General features: G+C 44.1%; 1 protein-coding gene across 6 annotated transcripts in view; it reads right to left on the minus strand.

Annotated features, from left to right (window-relative positions):
* cntln (centlein, centrosomal protein) overlaps nucleotides 1-17,766 on the minus strand; it is a 432,461-nt gene that overhangs the window by 311,424 nt on the left and 103,271 nt on the right. For all 6 annotated transcript variants that reach the window (XM_052019932.1, XM_052019931.1, XM_052019933.1 and 3 more), the window contains exon 8: nucleotides 2,187-2,349. In XM_052019932.1, coding sequence (XP_051875892.1) covers nucleotides 2,187-2,349 — 163 coding nt within the window. The remainder of the gene's footprint in view (nucleotides 1-2,186; nucleotides 2,350-17,766) is intronic.

Below are 17,766 nucleotides of genomic sequence, written 5' to 3' on the forward strand. Positions count from 1 at the left end.
GAGAATAGACAGGTCAGTGTGGGAATCGGAAGGGGAGCTGAAATGGCATGCAATTGGGAGCTCAGGATGGCCAGTGCAGACAAAGCATAGTTGCTCTGCAGAGTCTGCACTTGGTCTCGCTAATGTAGAGGAGGCCACATCAGGAACACCAAATGCAGGAGACGAGGTTGGAGGAGGTGCACGTGAATCTTTGCCTCACCTGGACGGGCTGTTTAGGTGCCCGGATGGTGGTGAGGGAGGAGGTGTAAGAATGAGTGTTACACTTCCTGTTCGAGCTGCTGAGTTCCTCCGACAGATTGTTTGTTGCTTCTCCCCCCACACAGATGCTGCCCAACCCACTCAGTTACTCCAGCAGATTGCTTGGTGCAAATTAGAGGAACAACACATTTTCCACCTGGGTATAGTCTACAACTCTATGGCATGTACCTGAGTTTTCCAATTTTAGGCAACTCTCCCCTCTGGTGGGATTTTCCAATCCTCCTCCAGTCCTCCCATTTTTGTCCCCTTTCTCCCTCCAGATCCATCACCCACCTTTGTACCCCTCACCAGGTTCCATTCATCCACTACACACATAGGTCACCCACAGGCTTCCCCTTTGCCCACTCACCCCCCCCCCCCCCCACCAACTTCCCCTCCCCGACCTGGTTCTGGTTCCACCTGCCATTCACCTCTCCCCTTGTGGTTCCCATCATCACCTCCTTTATATCAGACTTAGGCACCGGTAGCCCTTTGTATTCCTGCATATCACCCTCCAGCAACTGTCTCCATACTCCCTCCAGGTAGGTGGATAGGAAAGGTTTAGGATATGATCAAATGCAGTTAAATGGGACTAGCTCAGGTAGGCAACTTTGTTGACTTGGTGAGTTGGGTTGAAGGGCCTTTTTCCGTGCTGTGTAACTCTATGACTCCATGATTCACACTTCCCTCCCCCCACCTTGCTCCCTCTGCCTCTCATTTTTTTTTATTTTTGTCTGCCTCCATCTATCATCCACCTGCCTCTGTCTCCCAATTCCACCTCCCCCTTCTCCCCTACCTGGCGCAACTTGCCGTCATCTTTCACTCCTCCTCTGTCACATGACTCCCCATCTCCTCTCTATACTGGTCTTCTCTCCCCTCAGTCCTGATGCAGGGTTTCAACCTAAAACATTGACATCCTCGAAAATGATGACACAGATAGACAGAGTAGTGAAGAAGGCATATGGCATGCTTGTCTTCATCAGTCAGGGTATTGAGTACAGTAGCTAGGAGATATTGTACAAGATAGCTGTACAAGATATTGGTGAGACCACACGGAGTATTATGTGAAATCCCGGTCATCACAGCAACAAAGTGATTAAGCTAGAGGGGGTGCAGAAAAGATTCATAAGTTCATTGCTGGGACTGGAGGGCTTGAGTTATAAAGAGAGACTGGATAGACTGGGAGTGCTTTCCCTGGAGTGAAGGAGGCTGGCGGTGACCTTATGGAGGTAAATAAAATCATGAGGGGTATAGGTAAGGTAGATAGTCACAGTCTTTTTCCCAGGGTAGAGAAGCCTAAAACTAGAGCGCATAGGTTTAAGAGAGGGGAAGGATTTAAAGGGGACCTGAAGGGAAATTTTTTCCACACAGAGAGCAATGAGTACATGGAATGAGCTGTCAGAGGAAGTGGTGGAGGCAGGTACAATTACAATGTTTAAAAGAAATTTAGACGGGTACGTGGATAGGAAAGGTTTAGAAGGATATGGTCAAATGCAGTTAAATGGGACTAGCTGAGGTAGGCAACTTTGTTGACTTGGTGAGTTGGGTTGAAGGGTCTTTTTCCGTGCTGTATAACTCTATGACTCCATGATTCAAACAAAGTAAATTTTGTAATTTACTATTTAACTATACGTTTTATAGATAAACTACTTTTGAAAAATATATCACTTCAGCAATCTTTATTATTTTACTTCATAAAAACATTTGGGTCAATTTATGAAGATTTGAATAAACTGTAAACTAGGCAGGCAAAACTCTACAGGTATACAACAGCACAACTGGCAAATAACACTGCTGAAGGTTAACAATGCCATCAGAAGCAAGCAAGTGATCTATCTACAAAAGTATTCTCCAAAGGCAAACATGAAAATGCCACTTGGTTTCTAAAAGAAAAATGCTTTTTGCAAACTATACAAATTGGCCTTACTTACAAGAATTTTACCACTAACCTTTTGGTAAGTCTTAGTTTCTGAAGCATGAGCATCTTCCTGATTTCTTAGCATCTTCTGGGTTTCCAGATTGAGTGCCTGCAGCTGCTGGATGATTTCAGCTTGTTGGGCTGCATGATCAATGCTTTCTTTGTACAAGCCCTGCAAGTCCAGTAACTCCTTCCTGTGTGATAAATTTATGAATTAAACATAAACAAGTTTATTGGCATTTGTAGAAGCACAATTGCTAAAAGTGCTGATGGTCAATTGGGAACCCTACATTAAGTGTTTTTGATGTCACCATCAGCCAGATTTGAGAACAACATGTCATTCACTGCTAACATTTTTTTTTCATAAACCTCAAAGCAATGTGCACACAATTAATTTAATTGGCTGAATCTTTGAAAATCATTACATGGACAGAAACTTCAGTTTTTACATGGATCCTATATTGTTCCTTTCAGGTACCCATTAATTTTATTAAAGTAAATTTTGAACATCAATAAGGAATTTTAAAAATTGACAATAACCCCACAAAATGCAGTCATTACCTTAGCCACACCACCTTCAAAAATTCAGCAACAATTTGCCTTTTCAGAAGTTACCACTCAGGGGGACAGACTACAATATTCTGCTTTATCCTTGGAGCTCCAATCTTTTTGCTGGATATTTGCCATACTGATCCAGATTTTGTTATGTCAGGCATCTTCTACAGTCTGTCATTAGACAGACTTGTCCTTGCATGTTTAGATTTTTAAATTCCTTTGTAGGGGATCTTGCTAAAAGTGTAAGTTGATAACATTGCAGTGAGGAAAATATGCATCATGGATCCGAGTTAACAGGAAATGCAACTGGGTTTCTCCATAACCAGTCTGGATGCCCTGAATGGATTTCAAAGGGATACAGATAGAGAAATAAAGAGGGAAAGAAGGAATGGAAAGAAAGAGAAGAAAAAGTAAAAATAAATTGAAAAGCTAACTACTGCAGTTATTGGATATCTGAGATAAAAACAGTAAATGCTGCAAATACTCAGCAGTTCAGGCATCATCTGTGGAGACAATGTATTAGGTTGATAACCTTTCAATAAAATTAGGAAAAGCAGGAGGACAAAAAAGACTTAAGTTGCAGCGAGAGCAATAGGTAAGAGCCCTCAAATCTATATCTGTTCCATTTTCCACACCTGTCCCTATCCCCTCTCCCGTCCACTCAGAGCAAATTTACGGTCACCCTTACCCTCAGTTTCCATCCCACTAGTCTTCACATCCATAGAACCATTAAACTATAGAAAACTACAGCACAGAAAACAGGCCATTCGGCCCTTCTGGTCTGTGCCAAAACATTATTCTGCTAGTTCCATTTACCTGCCCCCAGCCCATACCCCTCCAGACCTCTCTCGTCCATGTATCTATCCAATTTACTCTTAAAAGTTAAGAGCGAGCCCGCATTTACCACATCAGATGGCAGCCCATTCCACACTCCCACCACTCTTTGAGTGAAGAAGTTCCCTCTAAAGTTCCCCCTAAACCTTTCCCCTTTCACCCTAAAGCCAGGTCCTCTCGTACTTATCTCTCCTAATCTAGGTGGAAAAAGCCTACTTGCATTAACCCTGTCTATGCCCCATTGATCATCCTCCATAACATCTTACACCACCAACAGGAGATATATCACTACTCACGTATTTCAAAGGACTTTTCTCACCAAGACATACTGGTTCTCTTCCATCTCCACCAATATCCATTCCCCCTTTCACTGCACCCACAGGAGCTGAACACTTGCTCTTCTTTCTCCTCCTCCCCATCCTTCAAGGACCCAAACACTTCTTCCAGGTGAAACAGCAATTCACTTATACTTCTCACAATTCAGCATGTTGGACTCAGTGCTCATGATGTAGTCACTGTAGAAACTGATGCAGAGTGGGAGACCATACCTTCCAGCAAGCTTCCTTTCCTTTCAATTTGCTACAATACCCTGAGATTCCAGTTACCAATCATATTAATTCTCCATTCCACTTCCATTCAGACCTGTCTGTTTTTGGCTTCATTCCGATAAAGCTCAATGTAATTCATGGAAAATTCTCATCTTGCAGTTAGCCTCAGTATAGCCTTCCAGAGACAACATCGAATTTTAGGTTATCAGCCACATTGTTTCTCACATTTCCAACATATAGTTTTATCTCTCTCGTCTTCTGGTAAATTCAGATTTCATTTATCTTTCTATTTACACCTGCAAGAAACATTCCTTCTGTTATTCACTTGGCCTTACCACCCTCTTTGAACCAATGCTATTACCACCACTTGAGTCACTCACTTTCTCCCGGTGGCTCCATTCTGTTAAAGACCTTCTCTTTGGCTCTCTACTTCTCTCCTCCCTTTGCCTGCAGCTTAAAATATTTTTGATCACTCACATTTTCCAGTTCTGATGAAAGATTATCAATCTGAAACATTAACTGCTTCTCTCTCCACAGGTCCTCCTGACCTCAGAGTCATAGAGAGATACTGCATTGAAACAGGCCCACACTGACCATCAACCACCCATTTTACACTAATCCTACATTAATCCCTTTTTATTCTTCCCACATCCTCTTCAACTTCTCCCCCCCACCCCGCCCACCCCCCCCCCGATTCTACCACTCACTTACACACGAAGAGCAATTTATTGTAGCCAATTAACCTATTAACCCACATGTTTTTGGAATGTGGGAGGAAACCGGAGCATCCGGACGAATCCCAGGAGGCACCGGAAGAACGTGCAAACTCCACGCAGACAGTACCCAAAGTCAGGATTGAACCCAGGTCTCTGGCACTGTGAGGTAGTGGACCTACTAGCTGCACTACTTGTGCCACACAAACAGTTGAGCCCAACCTGCTAAGTACTTCTCGCATTTTCTGTTTTAATTTTAAAAAATATTTCTAATTTTAATTTTTGGCATTTTTAAAATCTCCAACACTCAAAATCTGAAGTAATGAAACTCCATAATCATTACAGTCAATTCTCAATGCCAGAAAGATTGACTGACAGTAGTCAATGCTCGTCATACCATTCAAAGGGTACTTAGATTGAAATGAACAGGATATACAATTTTGTTGAGTTTAGTTTATATCTACCAAGAAAATAAGCCAACCTCATGCCTTTCAATGCATTTCAATAGTGAGGATAAAATTAGAGGGATGCCACAACTCGGACAACAATTTTTGGACATCTGCATTTAACCACAGATCTACTCCTTGCACTATTTACCCATAAATAATGGCAAACACCATTCATTTGAAAGGATGTTCTAGGTGTATATAACTTTTGAAAACCCATCTGACGCCAGACCACAGATCTCAATAACGTCTTTGTTTCCCATCAAACATTAAAGCACATGTTTAAATCTCCCGTGGAAGGCATGTACACATGCCTCACATGTATGAACTGTAGTCTCTGCACTCCCTTGGGATACAAAGATACATAACTCTTCCTTGTCCATGAGCAACAGATTGGGAAATCAAGCATATTACTAAAGGTACGTAGCATCCAGCTGATGAAGTAAATGGCTGACATAACTGAAAAACAAATCTAAAAGCTGGTGATAAGCATCAAGCAGTGAATAAATAACAACCATTAAATTAGAGAATGCAGCCAGTATTTTACATCAAGATTCACTCTGCTCTTTCACTAACTCCTCCAAGCAAATGTCTATTCGATAAGAAAAATAGAAAATAACTTGGCCTAAGAAGGAAATGCCAAAAGTTAATGTTAGTATTAAACCATGACGAATGGCAACAAGAAATTTTAAATCATTTTAAAAACTTCTTTAAACACAATTTTTCATGATCAAAACAATTCTAAGCAGTCACCAAAGCCTGCAGATAGCAAGGAGTATTTTTTTTCAAACTTGCTTCTGGCCATCATAAAGCTCAAAGAACCAAGAAAACAACAAAACTGTTTAAACAAGGAAATATTACCAGGGCATGAAACTTTAAGTGCATCCTGGAAACTAACTGAAAGTTTTAAAAGCTGACCAGGACACATTAAATATGGCTGTACTGCAGCAGTTTATCACCACTGCTGCTGAGTACATTAAATGAGTAGCTGATAAAAGTATTCTGAGCTAGTTGTCACACGTTCCTTTCTTGTGACTACACAGACTGCTAATCACCACAATGAACATGACTGGATAGATTCCAATATGGCTCTTGGCCACACTTCCCGCGCAAATCTTATTCAGACATCCTTTCATCTTAATCTCACATCTTTTCAAAATTGAAAATGATGGGACAGAGTCCAAGATAGCAACAAGCAGACTTCCCTTTTAGAACATAGAACAGTACAGCGCAATAAAGGCCCTTCGGCCCACAATGATGTGCCGACCTTTAAACCTTGCCTAACCCCTTCCTCCCACATATCCCTCTATTTTAAATTCCTCCATATGCTTATCTAGTAATCTCTTGAATTTGACCAATGTACCTGCCTCCACCATCACCCCAGGCAGTGCATTCCATGCCCCAACCACTCTCTGGGTAAAAAACCTTCCTCTGATATCTCCCTTGAACTTCACACCCATTACTTCAAAGCCATGCCCTCTTGTATTGAGCATTGGTGCCCTGGGAAAGAGGCGCTGGCTGTCCACTCTATCTATTCCTCTCAATATCTTGTACACCTCTATCATGTCTCCTCTTATCCTCCTTCTCTCCAAAGAGTAAAGCCCTGGCTCCTTTAGTCTCTCCTCATAATGCATACTCTCTAAACCAGGCAGCATCCTGGCAAATCTCCTCTGCACCCTTTCCAATGCTTCCACATCCTTCCTGTAATGAGGTGACCAGAACTGGACACTGTACTCTAAGTGTGGTCTAACCAGAGTTTTGCATCATTACCTCGCGGATCTTAAACTCGATCCATCGACTTATGAACATGACAGGATAGATTCCATAAGCTTTCTTAACTGCACTATCCACCTGTGAGGCAACTTTCAGGGATCTATGGATATGGACCCCTAGATCCCTCTGCTCCTCCACACTACCCAGAATCCTGCCATTAACTCTGCCTTGGAGTTTGTCCTTCCAAAGTGTACTACCTCACACTTCTCCAGATTGAACTCCATCTGCCACTTCTCAGCCCAGCTCTGCATCCTATCAATGTCCCTCTGCAATCTTCGACAATCCACCACACTATCCACAACACCACCAACCTTTGTGTCATCTGCAAACTTGCCAACCCACCCTTCTACCCCCTCATCCAAGTCATTAATAAAAATCACGAAAAGCAGAGGTCCCAGAACCGATCTTTGTGGGACACTGCAAGTCACAGCCCTCCAATCTGAATGCACTCCCTCCACCACAACTCTCTGCTTTCTACAGGCAAGCCAATTCTGAATCCACATGGCCAAGCTTCCCTGGATCACATGCCCCCTGACCTTCTGAAGAAGCCTACCATGTGGAACCTTGTCAAGTGCCTTACTAAAATCCATATAGACCACATCTATTGCACTACCCTCATCAATCTGTCTGGTCACCTCCTCAAAGAACGCTATCAGGCTTGTGAGACATGATCTGCCCTTCACAAAGCCATGCTGGCTGTTCCTAATCAGACCATGATTCTCCAAATGCCCATAGATCCTACTGCTAAGAATCCTTTCCAACAGCTTGCCCACCACAGACGTAAGGCTCACTGGTCTATAATTCCCTGGACTATCCCTACTACCTTTTTTGAATAAGGGGTCAACATTTACCACCGTCCAATCCTCCGGTACCATCACCGTGGACAACAAGGACTCAGAAGATCCTAGCCAAAGGCTTTTACATGACCTTCTTCTGGTAATCATAAGTTTGAAACCATTGCATCAAATTTTACGAGTTATTTACACCTTATTGTTAAACTGCAGCTGATTGATAAATCAAAGACATCTACTGGTATCAGATTCTTCTTCTTACTGTAATAACATTAAAAACATTAAACTGACCATCAGCATCTTCAGTCTGTGGCTTTCTACCACCATGCTCTTTTGTCTGCTGCAAATACGATAGGATTAAACTAAAATCAGCTATGCTGCAGAGTCTATTAACTGTGCAAATACGCAACAGGTTAAAGAGCTAAAAGCTCTCAGCAGGAATAGTAGCCAGGGAAGACACACTTACTGACTTAGGATTTCCCCAAGAACAGAATGGGACAACAACAGGATTGAATTCACTTATGAGTGATAAATAAAGTGGAGCAGATGTTGAAGCTCTTTGTGATGTGTGAACCAGTTGTGGAGTCCTCATATGTCCAAACTATATTAATATCTGGATGACACCAGAAGCTTCACAAGGATAAATACTTTATTACTTTAACCACCTGCTAACACTTGCTTATGTGATAATGTAATAACATTAAATATTCACAAGATTTATTTATACACAAATATACCACAAAAACAATTTCCAGATACAACCAATACCATTCTCTAGATAGCAATGGATTAGCCAGATTCATCTGGTAAATGCATGATTGGGAGCAAGGAATAGAAGAAGGTGGTTAGACTTTAAATTTAACAGGATTTGTACATAGTATCAGTTAGTCTCACCTGGAGCACTCTGTACATCTGTCTTAGAATCCTGATGTGGGGTTTGACCCAAACCATCAACAATGGAAGATGAACACTGTATTTAAAAATATGTCTACATAAAGTAATGAATCTTCCAGTAAATAGGATAAAGACTATCTCATGAGCCCTGTTGCTTTGGTAAGTTAAGTATTCCATGAATGGCCATACCACTCACATCTTTAAATCACCCCAGGAGACCATTAACAATCAGAAATGGACTTAGGAGAGCTAGAAGGGGCATGAGAAGGCTTTGGCGAGTAGGATTAAGGAAAACCCTAAGGCGTTCTACTCGTATGGGAAGAACAGGAGGATGACTAGAGTGAAGGTAGGACCAATGAGGAGGAAGCATGTGCCTGGAATTGGAGGAGGTAGGGGAGGTCCTTAATGAATACTTTGTTCAGTGTTCACTTTTGAAAGAGACCTTGCCGTTTGTAAGGACAGCGTAAAACAAGCTGATAAACTAGAACATGTCTCTTGTTACGATTGAATTCTTTGAAGATGTGACAAAACACATTGATGAGGGTAGAGCAATGGATGTGGTGTATATGGACTTTAGTAAGGCATTTGATGAGGTTCCCCATGATAGGCTCATTCAGAAGGTCGGGAGGCATGGGATCCAGGGAATCTTGGCTGTGTGGATTTGGAATTGGCTTGCCCATAGAAGGCAGAGGGTGGTTATAGATGGAGCATATTCTGCCTGGAGGTCGGTGACCAGTGGTGTTCTGCAGGGATCTGTTCTGGGACCCCTGTTCTTTGTGATTTTCATAAATGACTTGGTTGAGGAAGTGGAAGGGTGGGTTAGTAAGTTTGCAGATGACACAAAGGTTGGTGGTGTTGTGGATAGTGTAGAAGGTTGTCAAGGGTTACAATGGGACATTAATAGGATGCAAAGCTGGGCTAAGAAGTGACAGATGGAGTTCAACCCAGTGGACAGTCTCTGGAGCATCTGGACAGTAAAGACACCTACGTTAGACTATTGTTTATTGACTACAGCTTTGCCTTTAATGCAATAATCCCAAGCAAGCTTGTCACCAAATTCCGAGACCTAGGACTCAACACCTCCCTCTGTAACTGGATCCTTGACTTTCTAACCAACAGACCGCAATCAGTGAGGATAGGCAGCAATTCCTCCGGCATGATTATTCTCAACACTTGTGCCCCACAAGGCTGCGTCCCCAGCCCTCTACTCTACTCCCTATACACTCATGACTGTGGGCCAGATTCTGCTCTAACTCCATCTACAAGTTTGCAGATGATACCACCGTTGTAGGCCGTATCTCAAACAGCGATGATTCGGAGTACAGGAAGGAGACAGAGAGCTTAGTGGAATGGTGTCATGACAACAACTTTTCCCTCAATGTCAACAAAAGAGCTGGTCATTGACTTCAGGAAAGGGGGCGGTGTACATGCACCTGTCTACATCAATGGTGCTGAGGATGAGAGGGTTGACAGCTTCAAGTTCCTGGGAGTGAACATGACCAACAGACTGTCCTGGTCAAATCACGTAGATGCCACGGCCAAGAAAGCTCACCAGCGCCTCTACTTACTCAGGAGGCTAAAGAAATTCGGTTTATCCCCTTTGACTCTCACAAACTTTTACACATGCACCATAGAAAGCATACTATCTGGATGCATCACGGCTTGGTACAGCAACTGCTCTGCCCAGGACCACAAGAAACTGCAGAGAGTTGTGGACACAGCCCAGCGCATCACGGACACCAGCCTCCCCTCCTTGGACTCTGTCTTTACCTCTCGTTGTCTTGGTGAGGTACAGCCAGCATAATCAAAGACCGCACCCACCTGGGTCATTCTCTCTTCTCTCCTCTTCCATCGGGTAGAAGATACAGGAGCCTGAGGGCACATAGCACCAGACTTATGGACAGCTTCTACCCCACTGTGATAAGACTATTGAACAGTTCCCTTATACAATGAGATGGACTATGACCTCACGATCTACCTTGTTGTCACCTTGCACCTTATTGCACTGCAAGTTCTGTGTAGCTGTGACACTTTACTCTATACTGTTATTGTTTTTACCTGTATTACATCAATGGACTCTGTACTAACTCAATGTAACTGCACTGTGTAATGAATTGACCTGTACGATCGGTATGCAAGACAAGTTTTTCACTGTACCTCGGTACAAGTGACAATAATAAACCAATACCAATACCAATAAAAGTGTGAAGTGATTCACTTTGGAAGGTCAAATTTGAAGGCAGAATTCAGGGTTAATGGCAGGATTCTTAGCAGTGTGGAGGAACAGAGGGATCTTGGTGTCCAAGTCCATAGAACCCTCAACGTTGCTGGGCAAGTTGATAGGGTTGTTAAGAAGGCGTAAGGCATATTGGCTTTCATTAGTCAGGGGATTGAGTTCAAGAGCTGCAAGGTAATGTTGCAGCTCTATAATACCCTGGTTAGACCACGCTTAGAATATTGTGTTCAGTTCTGGTCACCTCACTGTAGGAAGGATGTGGAAGCTTTAGAAAGGGTGCAGAGGAGATTTACTAGGATGTTACCTGGATTGGAGAGCATGTCTTCTGAGGATAGTTTGAGCAAGCTAGGGCTTTTCTCTTTGGAGGGAAGAAGGATGAGAGGTGATCTGATAGAGGTGTACAAGATGATAACAGGCATAGATCGAGTGGACAGCCAGAGACTTTTTCCCGGGGTGGAAATGGCTAACATGAGGGGGCATAATTTTAAGGTGATTGGAGGAAAGTACGGGGGGAATATCAGAGGTAAGTTTTTTTACACAGAGAGCAGTGGGTGCGTGGAACACGCCACCAGGGGTGCTGGTAGAAGCAGATACATTATGGACATTTAAGACACATGGCACATGGATGGTAGAAAAATGGAGAGGTATGTGGGAGGGAATGGTTGGATTGACCTTATAGAGCAGGTTAAAAAGTCGGCACAACATCGTGGGCCAAAGGGCCTGTACTGTGCTGTAATGGTCTATGTTCTTATGAAATTACTCTCCATGTTCTAAAATGTGGGAAATGTTGCATTTGTTTAAAAATACAAATTCTCCAACTTTTAATTTGAGTTTAAACAAATGCTCATAAAATATGGATATTTAAAGTATAAGAAAATGTCTTAATGGAATAAAAAGACTAAAGGTAAGTAATGTATATTTGACAATATTATTGTTGTAGTGTAACACATCACAAAATCAATCGTAATTTTCTGTAAAGGATATGCATCTTTCTCTTTACAAGTTTTAAATGAAATCAGTTTCCACCTCCTCCAATATGAATGCACAATATTGCAGTGTCAAATAAACATACATTCTAAGTGCTACTATTTAAACATTGACATTCTTAATTGGTGTGAAGGGAAGAAAACATAAAGGCTATTTAGGAAGACACACTGAAACAAGACAACATTTAAAAAATGTACTGTATAAGCATCAGTTGGCCATATGGGCCAGTATTGCTAATATCAACATTGAGTGCAAAAACTTCAAAATATTTCATGTCTGATGACCAAAGATCATTGTAGTTTATTGCTTCAGAAAAAAAAGTTTTAAAACAAAGTACTGCTAACTAAAGATTCTACTGAAGTAATAACCAAATAAAGGAGGAATACAATGCAATATCATGTTTAAACAGAGTCTAATTAACAATAATTATCTCTTCATTTGCAACATTTCACACACTCAATTATATTCTGCAGAGTGCATGAGCCATGGAAAAGTCCACAGCTTACAGTTAACTTAATATACATCATTCATCAGCTTGGAGCCGATTTACTTTCTGTAGATGGCAGTACAATTAAAGTTTTACATTCTGCTGCAGTCATATGCATCCTTTTCACATTCACACTGAATGATCCTTTAAATTTTCAAACACACACAGACTTCAAATATTCTTAATAAAATATACCTGTTGGAAAATTGTCCAATATTTGGTTTGATCAACTTGCACAAAATCATCTACAGATGAAAGGGAAAATGAACTTGCATTGTAGTACCTTACACGACCTAACGAAGTCAGGCAGATTCAAAGAAAATGAAGTATTTTCTTCAAGTGTAGTCACTATTGTAATATAGATGTGACAGCAATTTTGAACACAGCATTCTTCCTCAAACAACAATATGATAATAACCCATTTGAGCAATATTGGTTATGATATAAAGGAGGTCTGGGCAAACTAATATGTTCTATGCAAAGCAAATGATGTCTAATTTTCTCTGAACTGGGTGCAGATGACAGTAGGTGAATGAGTGATTAATGAGGGCATTCCTCTATGGGGGGAAAGGGATAAATTAAATCCCTGTATATTTCTTTTGTTTACATGGAAGACCTTGATAAATGAGACAACTATGCTTCAACCAGGCCATTGAAATTAACAAGTCTTCAACTATGACACAGTTTTCACTTGAAGGAAACATACTTCCAGAATTCTATTCCACTAACACAGGATTCCCTGGATCAAGTCCAGTAAAACATTGTCATGGTCAAGTGAAACCAGATGTTGTATAGGTAGACTGCCAACTTACTGGTTGACTATCTTTCCACAAAGAACTTATTATTTTTATGTTGCAAAAACCTATTGCATAACATTAACATTCCTTAACAAACTTTATGTTTACAGCACATGATTTCTAATCTGATTTTAATATTAAAAATAATTTGGAAATGCAATATATTCCTGGAACAGGAAATCTCTCACTTGGTCCAATTTATTCCATCTGTCTCAAGCACATTAAGATACAGAAACATACAGACAACATTGAAACTGATGGAAATGTTTCTCCACTACTGAGCCCTTTTCCAGCAGCCTATGTTCACTCAGGACAGTTTTGAGAAATTTTCCATGGCTCGTCCATTTCAGCATTTTTTTTAAGTGTCCAATGTTAATCAGCTTCAAAACAAAGTTGTGCCAGTTCTACATTACTCACCCCTTGTTTACATGAGGATTAATAGAAAGACTTGGTGACCTGATTCATAAGTTGTAATATAATGTAAAGACAGCTATTATTAGCATGAACTGGTTTAATACAATTTAAGGCATATGTTCAGTAACTTGGAGGTAAAGCCATTATCCTGTACAACTATGTTAATGAGGCTAAAAGCTGTCAGAGTCCAATTTCAATATGCAATTGGAAATGTGGTGAACCTTGGAGGTTTGAACTTGATGCTTAACTGAAAGTACCATTGGAACTACACTGTTAACATGCCTCAATAATTTGACATAAATCATTCAAGTAAGTAGTTGACACACCTATTTCTCCAAGTTAACAATACTAGTCATCTTGTGAAGATGGGGCGAGATGTCAGGGAGATCGTATTTCAAGTGCTTATAATATCATCCGGTGAACTCCATTTATGTTTCAATGTCTGCAATGGTTCCAACATTAAAGGGTGGCAAAGTTGGTTCCATATAACGCTCTGCGCCATGTCTAATGAGAATTATAACTGTCCATATGTTCCAACTACAAACATACATGTCCTCATTTGTCAATCCACTATTCTAGTCGTATTCTGTGACACTGTCATTACCCTCTTAAAGAAAATATGCAATAAAATTCTTTGGTTATAGTGTGCTAGCAGGATAAAATGACTGCAATAAAAGTCAACAGATAAATTTGATCAAATATCTCACTGCATCTAAATGCAGGTTTAAGATTTGCATAATGCTACTTCTTAGGAAGTGCTAGCTTTTTCATACAAATTAATGTACCCACCCAATCTGCCTATACAGTAATGAGTGAAAGAGCCAAGTTATTACAGCTTTCCCTTTTGAGTTTTCCATTTCTCAGCAGCTTTTCAAATATGCAGCACTAATCCTATGGCTTTAATGCAGGAAAGATTTACATGCTGTCACATAAAACTAAAGTCTGGGCATGTTGAACCTTTAACCTAGGCTTTTGTGTGTTCCTGCTGTTCTGTCAAATTCAACAGTTATTAAAATGTAACTTAATCTTAACATTTTGAGAGTTTTTTGAATCCTATATATTCCATCTCTGAAATACTTGTGCACCGACCAATAATTTCTATTGTTAGGGAGCCTGAACTCTCAATCTATAATTAAAGCATATACTTCTAACATTGTATGCCTTACTAGTAATGTAAAACAAAAAGCTTAACTTGTAGCCATACGCGACGTGTGGCAGAAAGGAAAACGCAGAGACGTGGAGGCTGGACTGGAGCACACTTTTACTGACTGAAACAAAACGCACGCGCTCGCAAAAGTACCTGAAAGCCTCTCTGGCGGACATGATGTAAGGTCCCTGCCGGAAGGCCCACCCCGCGATTAGTCTATGCTGCGCTCCCGCGCATGTGCCCGTGGCCGCCGATGGCGGTTCAAGTTCTGTGGGTCCGGGCCGCTACACCACCCCCCTCCCCAGAATCGTCCATCGGGAGTGGGGGGACCCCCAGCCTGTGTGTCCCTCTTGAGTGGTCTGCCCTGCCGGAGCGATGAGGGCACCTTCACGGGCTGCCCAATGTCCAAATGCGCCAGTTTGAGGCGGTCCACTGTGAAGGTCTCCTCCCAGCCACCCACCTCCATGACACACATAAATCCGCTGTGCCAGATCACCTTGAAGGGTCCTTCGTACGGCCTCTGCAGAGGTGACTTGTGCATGCCCCTGCGAATGAAAACGTACTCACAGTCCCAGAGATCCTTAGGGATAAAGGACGGTGTCTGGAGGTCGGAACCGGTGCCAGGCTCCCCACCTTGTCCCGCAGCTTCGTTAGCACTTCCGCCGGCATCCCTGCTGGACCTTGGGCCTCCGGCACGAACTGGCCCGGGACCGTCAGGGGGGTGCCGTAAACCAACTCCGCCGAGGAGATGCCCAGGTCCTCCTTGGGGGCCGTGCAGATGCCCAGCAGAACTCAGGGAAGCTCATCTGTCCAGTTGGGTCCTCCGAGGCGCGCCATCAGGGCTGACTTGAGGTGCCTGTGGAACCGCTCGACCAAGGCGTTGGCCTATGGGTGGTACGCCGTGGTGTGGTGTAACCGGGTGCCCAGGAGCTGCACCAGTGCTGTCCACAGCCCTGACGTGAACTGTGCCCCTCTGTCAGAGGTGATGTCCGCTAGGAGTCCGAACCTGGTGATCCAGTTTGCGATGAGCGTCCTGGCGCAGGACTCAGTGGACATGTCCGCTAGCAGCACGGCCTCCGGCCATCTGGTGAACCTGTCAACCATGGTGAAGATATACCTAGCGCCCCGGGAGACGGGAAGGGGGCCGATGATGTCCACGTGGATGTGCTGAAACCTGCCGAGCGTCGGTTGGAACTGTTGGAGGGGAGCCTTCACATGCCGCTGGACTTTGGCAGTCTGGCAGTGCACGCAGGTCCTGGCCCAGTGTCCGACCTGCTTGTGCAGTTCATGCCAAACGAATTTGTCTGCTACCAATTTGATAGACGCCCAGATGGACAGGTGGGCCAGGTCGTGTAGCGTGTTGAACACCCGCCACCTCCATGCTGCTGGTACCACGGGCCGAGGCCTGCCAGTTGACGTGTCGCACAGGAGCCGAACTGCTGTTGGGCCGACGGGGACATCTTCCAACTGGAGTCCCAAAACGGCTGTGTGATAGGCCAGAATCTTGGTGTCCGCTTGTTGTGCCTGCGCCAGCGCCGTGTAGTCAATCCCTGGGGCTGAGGTGGTCACTGAGTGGATGTGGGGACGAGACAACATGTCAGCGACCACGTTGTTCTTCCCTGCGATGTGGCGGATGTCGGTGGTGAACTCCGAAATGAACGAGAGGTGCCTCTGCTGCTGAGCAGACCATGGGTCCAATACCTTTGCAAGGGCGAAGGTGAGGGGCTTGTGGTCCGTATACACGGTGAAGTCCCTTCCTTCGAGGAAATACCAGAAGTGCCGGATAGCTAGGTAGAGCGCTAGCAACTCCCTGTCGAAAGTGCTGCACTTCACTTCCAGTGATCGCAGGTGTCAGCTGAAAAAGGCGAGCGGTCGCCACTGGCCCTCAATGAGCTGCTCCAGGACTCCGCCGACCGCCGTGTTGGAAGCGTCGACCGTGAGCACCGTGGGTACATCGACTCTCGGGTGTACTAGGAGGGCCGCCTTCGCCAACGCCTCTTTGGTCCGCTCGAATGCTTCTGTGGACTCCGCGTCCCATTCCACCTCCTTGGCCTTGCCAGCCATCAGACCGAACAAGGGTCTCATGATGCGCGCCACCGCCGGCACGAACTGATGGTAGAAATTTACCATCCCCATGAACTCTTGCAGGCCCTTGACCATGCTGGGTTTGGGAAACTGGCGGATGGCCTGGACCTTGTCCGGCAGAGGGGCGGCTCCATGCTGGTTGACCCTGTGGCTCAAGAAGTCAATTTCCGTCAGCCCGAACCGGCACTTCGCCAGATTGATTGCCAGTCCATGGTCACTCAGGCGCTGGCAGAGCTGGCGCAAATGTGCCACATGCTCTTTCCGTGACTTACTGGCCACCAGGATGTCGTCTAGGTAGATGAAGACGAAATCCAGGCCTTGCCCCAACGAGTCCATTAGCCTCTGGAAAGTCTGAGCAGCGTTCTTGAGGCCGAAGGGCATCCTTAGGAATTTGAACAACCCGAAGGGGGTGATGAGGGCTGTCTTGGGCACATCAACGGGGTGCACAGGGATCTGATGGTACCCTCGGACCAGGTCGATTTTTGAAAAGATGGTTGCCCGTGGAGGTTGGCCGTAAAATCCTGGATGTGAGGCACCGGGTATCTGTCAGCGGTTGTGGCGTCATTGAGTCTCCTGTAGTCCTCGCAGGGCCTCCAACCTCCTGCGGACTTGGGCACCATGTGCAGTGGCGATGCCCAAGGGCTGTCCGAGCGGTGGATGATCCCCATCTCCTCCATCTTCCAGAACTCCTCCTTGGTGAGGCGGAGCTTGTCGGGTGGAAGCCTACGGGCCCGGGTGTGCAGCGGTGGTCCTTGCGTGGGAATGTGGTGCTGCAAGCCATGCTTGGGATCTGTAGTGGAGAACTGTGGGGTGATGATGGAGGGGAAATCCACCAGCACCCTGGCGAACTCGTCACCCGAGAGTGTGACGGAGTCTAGGTGGAGGGCCAGGAACTGGGCTTCCC

The sequence above is a fragment of the Pristis pectinata genome, chromosome 7 (assembly GCF_009764475.1).
Source record: "Pristis pectinata isolate sPriPec2 chromosome 7, sPriPec2.1.pri, whole genome shotgun sequence".
Taxonomy (NCBI): domain Eukaryota; kingdom Metazoa; phylum Chordata; class Chondrichthyes; order Rhinopristiformes; family Pristidae; genus Pristis; species Pristis pectinata.